Source organism: Microcaecilia unicolor, chromosome 4 (assembly GCF_901765095.1).
Source record: "Microcaecilia unicolor chromosome 4, aMicUni1.1, whole genome shotgun sequence".
Taxonomy (NCBI): Eukaryota; Metazoa; Chordata; class Amphibia; order Gymnophiona; family Siphonopidae; genus Microcaecilia; species Microcaecilia unicolor.
In genome coordinates, this window is record NC_044034.1 from 172,933,223 (window position 1) to 172,945,256 (window position 12,034).

Below are 12,034 nucleotides of genomic sequence, written 5' to 3' on the forward strand. Positions count from 1 at the left end.
AATTACAATGTGCAGCATCAGTTGGAACTTAAAAGAACACACAGATTCTATAATGATGGAAAGTGCTGCCGTCACAGGAGAGACAAATATGAAGCAACAGACTCAGAAGATGCATGTAGTGTTTGCTCACCCTACTAACATGTTGATCATTAAAACTGTACCACTGATCATCATCAAAGGATTTTATACAGGCATAGTAATGGCCCCCAGCCGCACTTCCTGAATGAACCATAACTGAAAAAAGTTCATATGGTGAGGAATTCTAGACAAAAACAAAAAAAACAGAACAAAACATATCAAAAGAATGGACCATATTTTAATATGCTATTTACAGTATCTGCGCTATAGCTCTTCACATGAACATATAAGAAAAGCTCTATGTAGTAGTCTCATAAGATATGAAATGCTGAGAACGGGGTAAAATTTCAGATCCAACTACAGTAAGAGGTAAAACTAAATTTTACACTCACAGATCTGTTTTCCTTGGGATTAATATATGGGATTCAATCAGTGTTTTATAGGATAATGACATATGTCAGCACATCTTTTGGGCAGTTAGATGCCTAAGGTGAAGAAAACAGGCATAAATGTACTTCAAAACTATTATCTGGCAGTTTTCTATGTCCCCAAAATACTGCACAATGCCTTATTTCTTTTCTTGCCTAGGTTATTTTCTTTTTACTCTCTCTCCCCTCATCATCTTCTTCCATTCTGTAGCCTCTTACCTATCTCAGTTTTTCTATATTTAGTACATTTAGTACAGTATTCACAATCCAGCAACAGGAGTAAAAAGTTACAATGTATAAGAAGAAAAGAATATAAAAACACAGCAAGTCAGCCTCAATAACCAGTCACACCCCCAGGACCACAAGTGGATCAGGTACCTAACCGTAAGCCTCCTTGAAGAGCTAGGGTTTCACAGCTTTTTCCAACTTCAAGGAGGATTTATTCTTAATTTTCCCAGGTAAAAGGAGGATTTATTCTTAATTTTCCCCAGGTAATATTCTTCAGCCCGGAAGCCATCTAGGCAAAAAGATGTTTTTCTTGTGACTTCTAATCTAACTGGACTTGAAGGAGGTAGACCTGAAGTTCAACTGTGGAGATCTTAAAGCCCTGGTTGGAACATATGGAACAAAGAAAACAAGTAATGCAATATCACATCATACCTTATGCTTTGAGTTTATCTTGTTGGGCAGACTGGATGAACTGAAGAGGCCTTTATCTGCTATCATCTACTATGTTACTATGGTACTATGTCACTATAACATGGTAGACTTGAATAATACATTTTTAATGCCACAATCAAAGTCTTATGCTCCTCTCCTCTTCTGCACAGCCTTTCCTTCTTAGAGTGGTGCAGTACCTCCAAGTTCTCTTTTCTACCTTTTCTCCTGAGGGAGAGGAAGGGATAGTACATGTCCTGGATGGACAGAATGGACCATATATCTGCCTTCATTTTTCTCTATTTCTGTGTTGATGCTGCCTCTCTTTCTTCCTTTTCACCCTTCAGTCCCTATTTATCACGCTCCCTTTCTCTTCCTGCTGCTCATTTTTTCTTGCCCTTTCTTTTCTTCCCTCCTATGTGATTTATAGCACCAGAGCAAGCCAACTGCATGAGAAGCAGAAAGCATGTTGCTCAAGCAAAGCTTAGGAGAAATGCTTCTTTCTTATTCTTGTGGCCCTTACCACTCTGACAAGCAGACTGTCTGCATCAGGAAGTTACTTGTTAACTCCAAATTTCCATTTGTTATTGAAGATCTGACAACTGGAAATTTTATGACCAGCTGAGACACTTCACTGTTTGGAATATTAATCTGCAAAACTATCATGGATTTAATGGACTTCAGGACATCTATATTTTAAGATACATCAATGTATTTAGTTTAGTTTCTTGATATACTGCCTCTTGAGAGTACACAGCAGAGTGGGTTACAAGCAGAAGGAAAAAAATAAAATCACAACAGGAGAGCAGGAAGGGGCTGCAATGGGGTAAGAAATCACAGAGAAAAGAGAGAGGGAAATTATAAGTCACTAGTATAAAAGGCCCGATTCGGTAGGCAATGAAACGGGCGCTAGCAAGGTAATCCCCCCCCACTGCAGCGTCCTTCCTGTCTCCCATGCCCCCCCTGCAGCCACCCATCTGGTCTGAGGACCCCGGAACCACCAACCCTTCTCTGCCATTGCAGCCACGCATGTGAAGGCCCTCCTCTCTCCCCTGCTCCCCTTCCAGCCACCCATGTCCAGCGACCCTCCCCTCCCCCCTCGGCGCATCACCCAAGTCCCTACCCCCCCCCCCCCAGCGCATCACCCAAGCCCCTACCCCCCCCTCGGGCACATCAACCCCCTCGCCACCCGCAGCTGCCAATACTAACGCTGTCCGGCCGCTGCTGCGTCTCCTGTTGAGCAGCAGCGGCCGGTACAAAAAGAAAAAAGCCAAAAAAATATTTTTAACCTGAGATGCGGCTCCGTAGACAGCCATCTGGCATTGGCTGTCATCAATGCAGCCGCTCCTCCTCTCCCCTCTGACGTCGCTGCGCTCCTCCGGGGTCTTCCTGCAGGGGCAGTGACGTGGAGGGGAGAGGAGCGGCTGCAGTGACGACAGCCAATGCCAGATGGCTGTCTACGGAGCCGCGTCTCAGGTTAAAAATCATTTTTTGGCTTTTTTCTTTTTGTACCAGCCGCTGCTGCTTCACAGGAGAAGCAGCAGTGGCCTGTGAAGCAGCAGCGGCTGGACAGCGTTAGCATTGGCGGCTGCGGGTGGCGAGGGAGTTGATGTGCCCGAGAGGGGGGTAGGGGCTTGGGTGCTGCGCCGGGGTGGAGGGGCTTGAGTGTTGCACTGAGGGGGTGCACTGAGAGCTGATTGGTAGGCAGGCGGAGGAGTAGGCTCCTCCCCCTGTCTGGCTCACAGTTTTGCAGGGCAGGGGCTTGGGTGTTGTGCCGAGGGGGGGCACTGACAGCTGTTTCCCAGGCAGGGGGAGGAATAGGGAAACACGCGGAGCATGTTTCCCTACTCCTCCCCTTGCCTTGGAATCAGCTGTCAGTGACATCACTTGTGTCAGTGCATTCTAAACTGCCTAGCAGACCACCTCCGAGGAAGCCACAGTACCAGGCACATTAGAACGTTGGAGGTGAGAATTATTATATAGGATGGTAGGGGAAAAGGAAAAGAGAGACTGTTACTAAAGACTTGAATAATTCAAAAGGCAATCATGGGCATTCTGACCTCCTGAGGAAATAGGAAATATAACCTGAGATGGACATTTCACCTCTACACCATGAGCTCTTAAGCAAAGCCTAGTGAGGGAAAACTGTACACTGACTCAAAAAAACTCAGGCCAGTCAATGTTCAGCTGGTAGCAGTCAACATTTTCTTTTTATGCTGACTGCTGCAGGCTGAATTAGGTCTACCTACCACTGAAACTGCTGCTACAGGTCATGGCAGCCATTCTGATGGAGGACCAAAGCTTAAAGAATCAGGCAAATTCTCGGGAGGTAGGAGGGATTGTGTGCCTGATTTATCCTGCTACAGGTCCAAATCGAACACATAAATAGGTGACTCAGCTTAGGGCTCCTCAGACTCTTTGTACTTTTTGCAATTTCAAAAGCAGCTCACGCGGACAGAATGTGAGAGTTGCTGACTCAAGGGAGAAGCTTGGTCAGAGCAGCTTAATCAAAGACTGTCTGCTACTGAAGTTGGGTCCAGGCAATTTTTAGTGTGTCATGTTCCTATGATAAGGACCAAATGTGCCCCTAATGCAGGTATTCTGCTGCCAAAACATGTTGGGCTTTTGCTAATATGTTTACACAGTAGGACACTACCCCCCCGGATTCTATATAGCATGACTTACGTTGCGCACACAAATCCAGTCGTATTCTAGGTTTGCACGCGCAACCTTAACTAAGAAGCTAATCAGCGCTAATAACTGCCATTTAACAAGCAACTATTGACATTAATTGGTATTAATTAGAATTTACACACACAACTGTTTCAGCATATTCTGTAAAGTGATGTGCGTAAATTCTAAGGTGCATAGCTGAAAACGGAGCATGGAATGGGTGGGTCATGGGCATTTCTAAAATCTATGTGCATTGTTATAGAATACACCTGTCTGTGCCTAACTTAGGCATCGGCATTTACACCAAGTTTTACTTGGCTTAACTGTCCGCGACTCAATTTAGTCACCTGGACAGGCGCTCGGCGTATTCTATAAACTGAGCCAAAATTTAGACATATTCTATAAAGTACACCTAAATTTAGGCATACTATATAGAATTCACTTAGGCGGTTTTTTTTTGGCGCTGATTTTTTAAGTGTGATATAAGCACACTTATTACCAAAGATTGATTTAATTTATTTTTTCTTTTTAAATAATCTTCTTTAACTTGTCAGCCAATGGCTGGTTCTCCTGGCTGCTTCTTGTCTAATTTTTTGGACTGTTGCTGTGGCTTTTATTTGCCTTTTTATTCTGGCCAAGCAGTAATGTGACAAAGGTATGGAGCAAGAACCATGTTGCTATTTTTCGGATAGCAATAAGTGATACATAAGTTAGCAGGGCTACCAGTGCTGCAGCAGCTCTAATCTGATAAGAATTTACTCTGGAACTAATGGGCAGATGATCAGAAGCAAACACGGGCACTAGAGGCTATTAGCGCCATACTAGCACCTGCATTTGCTACTGCTACATGATCAGCGTCCCCAAGTGCGTGAAACATCGTGCTCATGGGCCCTGAAAACAGCTAGTACGCAAATGCATACAAACAGGGCTCTTAGTGCAAGTAGCTTGCAAATGAATGCTAAACCTATTCCTCCCTCAATAATCAGTGAGCAGCATGGCAAACCCTATGCCAGCTCGGAGCTGGCGTTAGGGTTTGCAGACCATTGGGGAGGAATGGTGAGCCCTGTCCCGCATGCATTTGCATGCTAGCAGGCTCCCATTCCATCCAATGTATCCCCCCTCCTTGTATGAGAAAGAACCCCACTCCCCCCCCCCCCAGCAACATGGGGGATGGAGGTCCACCAGACCTCCAGTCCCCCCAACCCAAGTTTGGGGGGGCTGGAGATTCGGTGGGTCTCTAGCCCCCCTAGTCATCCCCCCAAGTAAAGCCCTGGTAGCCCAGTGGGCCGTGAATCAAGCCCCACCTCCGACCTGGTGGTCTAGCGGCCTTCTTCCTTGCCTCCCTACCTTTGGTGAAGGAGGGAGGTAGACTCTCTCAACAGCACCACCTCAAATATGGCGGCACCCAGCCCTGCCCAGTGCATCCTGGGATTTGCTGGGCGGGGCTTCACACCATCTCTTTCTCCTTTATATGGTGTGATGAAATGGGCAGGGCTGGGCACCGCCATTTTCGAGGCAGTGCTACTGGAAGAGGAGTCTGTCTCCCTCCTCCAACAAAGGTATGGGGGGGGGGGTGGGGAAGAGGGCCTTTAGACCACCAAGTTGGGGGGGGGGGGGGGCGGGGTTGATTCATTGCCCACTGGGCCACCAGGGCTTTACTTGGGGGGGGGGGGGGGGGGAGCTAGAAGGGGTTAGTGGGGCTGGAGACCCACCGGATCTCCAGCCCCCCACCATCAAACTTGTGCTGGGGTGGGGGGAAGTCGGGAGGACCACTGGACCTCCAAGCCTCCATGTTTCTGGCTCGGGGTGGGGGTACTAGACCATCAGGGCCATGCTGTTTGGGGTCTGGTGGTCCCACGGACCTCCAGCCCCTGTGTTTGACAGGTCTGAGCTTTTGACAGCCCAGACCTGTCAAACAAGTGCAAGAGGGCTGAAAATAAGATGATACCTTTTTTATTGGTAAGAACAGGGAGAGCTGGGTGCGTGATTTTATGGTAAGAATACTAAAAGGAAATTTTAAGACAATCTAGGAACGAAAGACCGTTGAAGACAAAATGAAGAAATATTTTGACACCCACCAGACAGGGCTTTCGATCACATTATAAACCATAAAGTTATACTGCTTTGTCACCCACCAGACAGGGCTTTCGATCACATTATAAACCATAAAGTTATACTGCTTTGTCACCCTCTGATCACCCATCCATCTCTCCCTGTTTCTCATCTAACCCACCCCTAATCCTCTTCCTGTGAGACTGTCATTGGAATGCTTTTAGGTTTCTTTTGAAGGCGGTATTGCCTTTGAAAGATAATCAAAAATGTATTAAATTAGTCCAATAAAAAGGTATCATCTTATTTTGTTTTCAACATTTTGTTTCATTTCTATTTATTACCTTCGGAATGGAGGAGTAGCTTAGTGGTTAGTACAGTGGGGAACTGGGTTTGATTCCCACTGCCGCTCATTGTGACTCTAGGCAAGTCATTTAACCCTCCATTGTACCAGGTACAAATAAGTTCCTACATATACTATGTAAACTGCTATGAATGTAGTTGCAAAAAAACACAGAAAGGCGGTGTATGAAGTCCCATTCCCTTCCCCCTTTCAAAACTGAACACACACTGCTACCACACCACTTTACTGAAAAAAAGATAGAACCATTTCCTCATTGATGGGGAAGGGTGGCACCACCTTCAGCAACATTTTAAGGTGGGTTCAAAGAACAATCTTGTTACGATGAAACTGAGTGATGGGTTCATACGTTACCAACACTTGAAGCTCATTCACCCTTCTAGCCAAGGTTACTGCAAAAAGGAAGAGCACCTTCCAGTGAGGAACTTCAAAGAAGAGGACCTCAATGACTTAAACGGCAGCTTCATTAACAAAGCTAGCACTATATTAAGGTCCCAGGGAACAGAAGACTTCAGTAGTGGAGGCTTGACATGTAGAATTCGCTTCATGAAATGTGGGACTACTACAGTATGAAGCTGGAATGTTATCCACTGGGGCATGCAAGGCCGAGAGAGCACAAAGAGGTAATATAATAGAGGATATCTGAACGTCCTATCAATACAGATGATTCAAGAACTGCAAAATATAGCAGGTGGACATGTTACAGGATTAGGGACATTAGAGGAATGCCAGGTAGTAAATCACTTTCATTTGAAAGTGTAGGTACATCTAGACGATCTCCTGGCAGCTATAAAAATGGAAGAGACTAAAGACTGCTCAATTTTCAGGTTGTGATGGCCACAGATTTCATGTCTGGATGAAGCAGATGCCCTCAACCTGCTGAGTCATCAATGATGGAAATTGACTGAGCTTTTGAGGAGGAAGAACAGCTTCAGAAGTGGGAACCAGTTCCGTTGAGGCCAGTAGACTACTAGCAGAATTATGGCACTTTGCCCAACAAGATAAACTCATATGTGCTATTTTATGCATATACCTGACCTTGATTTGTACCTACCATTTCAGGGCACAGACCGTAGAAGTCTGCCCAGCACTAGCCTTGCCTCCCACCACCGGCTCTGTCACCCAATCTCCGCTAAGCTTCTGAGGATCCATTCCTTCTGAACTGGATTCCTTTATGTTTATCCCACGCATTTTTGAATTCCGTTACCATTTTCATCTCCACCACCTCCTGCGGGAGGGCATTCCAAGTATTCACCACTCTCTCCGTGAAAAAATACTTCCTGACATTTTTCTTGAGTCTGCCCCCCTTCAATCTCATTTCATGTCCTCTAATTCTACCGCCTTCCCATCTAAGGAAAAGGTTTGTTTAGAATTAATAACTTTCAAAATATTTGAACGTCTATCATATCACCCCTGTTTCTCCTTTCCTCCAGGGTATACATGTTCAGGTCAGAAAGTCTCTCCTCATACGTCTTGTAAAGCAAATCCCATACCATTCTTGTAGCTTTTCTTTGCACCACTTCAATTCTTTTTACATCCTTAGCAAGATACGGATTCCAAAACTGAACACAATACTCCAGGTGGGGCCTCACCAACGACTTATACAGGGGCATTAAAACCTCTTTTCTTCTGCTGGTCACACCTCTCTCTATACAGCCTAGCAACCTTCTAGCTATGGCCACCGCCTTGTCACACTGTTTCGTCGCCTTCAGATCCTCAGATAATATCACCCCAAGATCCTCTCTCCCCGTCTGTACATATCAGACTCTCATTGCATAACACACACATCTCCTGTGGATTTCTACTCCCTAAGTGCATCACTTTGCATTTCTTCGCATTGAATTTTAATTGCCAAACCTTAGACCATTCTTCTAGCTTCTGCAGATCCTTTTTCCTGTTTTCCACTACCTCCAGGTGTCCACTCTGTTACAAATCTTAGTATCATCCGCAAAAAGGCAAACTTTACCTTCTAACCCTTCGGCAATGTCACTCACAAATATACTGAACAGAATCGGCCCCAGCACTGATCCCTGAGGCACTCCACTACTCACCTTTCCCTCATCCGAGCGAATTCCATTAACCACCTCCCTCTGGCGTCTGTCTGTCAACCAGTTCCTAATCCAGTTCACTACGTCGGGTCCTATCATCAGTCTGTCAAGTTTATTCAAGAGCCTCCTGTGGGGAACCATTTCAAAAGCTTTGCTGAAATCTAAGTAGATTACGTCTATAGCACGTCCCTGATTCAATTCTCCGGTCACCCAGTCAAAGAATTCAATGAGATTCATTTGGCACGATTTACCTTTGGTAAAACCATGTAGTCTCGGATCTTGTAACTTATTGGCTTCCAGGAAATTCACTATCCTTTCCTTCAGCATCGCTTCCATTACTTTTCCAATAACCGAAGTGAGGCTTACTGGCCTGTAGTTTCCAGCTTCTTCCCTATCACCACTTTTGTGAAGAGGGACCACGTCCGCTATTCTCCAATGCCATGGAAACTCTCCCGTCTCCAAGGATTTATTATGCAAATCTTTAAGAGGACCCACCAGAACCTCTCTGAGCTCCCTCAATATCCTGGGGTGGATCCCATCCGGTCCCACGGCTTTGTCCACCTTTAGATTTTCAAGTATGTATACCCGAGTTTGATTTGTCCTTGCCATTCTCAGGGCACAGACCGTAGAAGTCTGCACAGCACTATTCTTTTACTAAAAGCAGCTTCACGGGTTTTTTTTTCTTATTTTCTTATTACTTCATGATTTATATATTAGATATATTTGCTTTAGCTATTGGGTAGTTGATAGGTTTATTTTTAGTGATTTGTTTGCAGTGATTTTATTTGCTTCTCCTGACGAAGATGTACAAAATGCAGTCTCACATTGGAAAGCAGAGGAGCAATTGAACTGTTTCTAACAGCAGGTCTAACGGCTGCTGAATGATGGTGGCATTTTATGCTATTTGCCCACTTTGGTGGATTTGACGAACTTGGCATTTCATGCTATTCGCCCACTCTGGTGGATTTGAAGAGCTTGATTTCAGTGAGAGAATAATATGTGAGTTATCAACTTTGAAGGCCAACATCAGTTTTTGATTTGTGGCTGTGATGACTCATTGGATAATCAAAGTTAAATGATTGTGGGGCCTTCTGCTGTTCTCTCATCCCTTGGGACTTTCTCAACAGGGTGGACTTGACAACATCCATTCATTGATTGTGTTATTATTTAGATCTATGGTGTTATGCACGTGTACCATTATCTTCAGCAAAAAATTATACCTGGCTGTTAGCTGTATGAGTGAGTGATATGAATGTGATAAGAGTGTGATTATGTGTATATTTACCTGTGTTAATAAATATTTTTGATATTGGCACAAAATTAGTCTGGAGTATTAATATTTACATATTTTTGCATTAAATTTTAACTGCCAAACCCTCGACCATTCTTCTAACGTTTGGAGATCCCTTCTCATGGTTTCTACTCCTTCCAGAGTATCCACTCTATTGGCTATCTTCCTGTCATCCACAAAAAGGCAAACCTTTCCTTCCAACTCTTCAGCAATATCTCCCACAAATATATTAAACAGAATAGGCCCCAGCACCAACCCCTGAGGAACTCCACTGCTCACCTTCCTTTCCTCCGAGCAGATTCCATTTACCACCACCCTCTGCCACCTGTCGGTCAACCAGTTTCTTATCCAGTTCACCACTTTTGGTCCTAAGTTCAGCCCTTTCAGCTTATTCACCAGTCTTCTGTGGGGGACTGTATCAAAGGCTTGGCTGAAATCCAAGTAGATTACATCTAGCGCACGTACTTCATCTAGATCTTTGATCACCCAGTCAAAGAAGTCAATAAGATTCATTTGGCAGGATTTTCCTTTGGTAAAGTCATATTGCCTCGGGTCCTGTAACCCGTTGGCTTCTAGAAAGTTAACTATACTTTCTTTCAGCAGCAACTCCATTATTTTTCCTACCACCGACATGAGACTTACTGGTCTGTAGTTTCCCACTTCTTCCCTGTCACCACTTTTGTGAAGAGGGACCACATCCGTTCGTCTCCAATCTTGCGGAACCTCTCCTGTCTCTAAAGATCTATTACATAAATCTTTAAGAGGTCCCGCCAGGACCTCTCTGAGCTCCCTCAGTATCCTGAGATGTATCCCATCCGGCCCAATAGCTTTGTCCACCTTCAGATTCTCAAGCTGTTTATAAACTCTTTCCTCCATAAATAGTGCAGTATCCACTACATTCCCAGATATTCCCTCAGCAGCCAACCACAGTCCTTCTCCAGGATTTTTCTCCGTGAACACCAAAGAGAAGTAACTGTTTAGCATGTTCGCTTTATCCTCATCTTTAGATGTCATATCGAAAATGCTCCTCCATGTATATTAACACTGACAAATTTTGGAGAATGTGGAGGAATACTTTAAGAGCATAATAAATTGCCCTGAGCTCCAAGTAGCTGACGTGAAGAGCCTTCTTGTAAGTTGACCAACTTCCCTGAGACTGATAAGCTTTGACGTGAGATCCCAGGTTAAGCATGATATATCTGTAGTTAGGACTGACTGATACTGGCTCTGGGTAAAAAATAACTGCTGCAAAGAGGTTGGCTGTGGAGGTCCACCACTGGAGCATTGGCCAAAGTTGAGAAAATCATTGCACATGGAAGGGATGTGCATACTAAGAATTCTGAACTGAAGCTCTAAGCTATGAGACACCTGTATAACTCACTCCTGCTTGCTGAAAGAAAAAATTAAGTACAGTTTGTTCAGAAACAGAGGCATAGCGAGGTACAAAGGTATCTACCTATCTATCTCCTCCTGTAGCCAGAAAAGCATTCCCCAGATTGCACTGAATACTTGGTAGCATATCTTGTTTATTAAAAATGATGGGATTGCACCATGTAAAAATGTAAAGCCATTATAACTTTGAAGAATATGAACAGCTTCAGACATTACACACACTTCTTAAACCAAAATAAAGCAACACGGGTGTATTCAATAAAAATATGTTAAATAAATAAATAAATAAAGCAACACACAAACAACTTTCTTCCCCTAATATAATATCTACATAAAATTGACAAAGTATGTTCAGAACAGAATCGAACAAACCATTTAGGTTTGTGACTGAAAGAATACTGTGACATCTTTGACATTCAAAATGTTTTTATAAATGTTTTATTCTGGACTAGTACCTTTTCCGTGCCAGATTTTAAGATCCTTTCGGTGTTGCTACTGCTTTCAAGACAGATTCCTTCATCAACTCCATCATCATTAGAAAAGTCATTGCTCATCTGGTCACTGTGACAACTACCTTCATTCTCTGCTCCACTATCAGTGCAACTCTCAGTCTGTGGAGACTTCTTTAGCAGAAGAGTAATGAATTAAAATAGTGGTTAGTGATGGATGAAAAACAAACACAGGAAAATTTATGATCTTAAAATAAAAAACACACACACACACACACAACTGAAGCAATATGTATTTTTAAAATATTTTTTCCCTTCAGGGCAATAAGTCTGTCTGATGAAGACCATTAGACAAACCACTTTAACCCTTTAGTGTCCAATGTTCACATAATAAGCCATATGGGAACAGATTGATGGGAACATTGGACACTAAAGGGTTAAAGCAAATGCTAAAACACTTAACAGTATTACAGACCAGTTTTCTAGAATATGGGCTCTTAGAACAGCAATTTACAAATTTGAGACTCTAAAACTAGAAGCCTCCAACCGAGTTAAAGGAACAACTACATATAAACTGGTTTGACCTGCTATAAGATGACATAGCAAAT

At 43.8% G+C, this 12,034-nt stretch overlaps 1 protein-coding gene across 4 annotated transcripts in view; it reads right to left on the reverse strand.

Moving 5' to 3' along the window:
- USP47 (ubiquitin specific peptidase 47) overlaps window positions 1-12,034 on the reverse strand; it is a 309,973-nt gene that overhangs the window by 130,191 nt on the left and 167,748 nt on the right. For 3 of the 4 annotated variants that reach the window (XM_030200978.1, XM_030200980.1, XM_030200981.1), the window contains exons 11-12: window positions 11,433-11,600; window positions 131-262 (exon numbers count right to left, since the gene is read on the reverse strand). In XM_030200978.1, the coding sequence (XP_030056838.1) occupies window positions 131-262; window positions 11,433-11,600 (300 nt within the window). The remainder of the gene's footprint in view (window positions 1-130; window positions 263-11,432; window positions 11,601-12,034) is intronic. The other variant, XM_030200979.1, reaches the window with a different exon arrangement.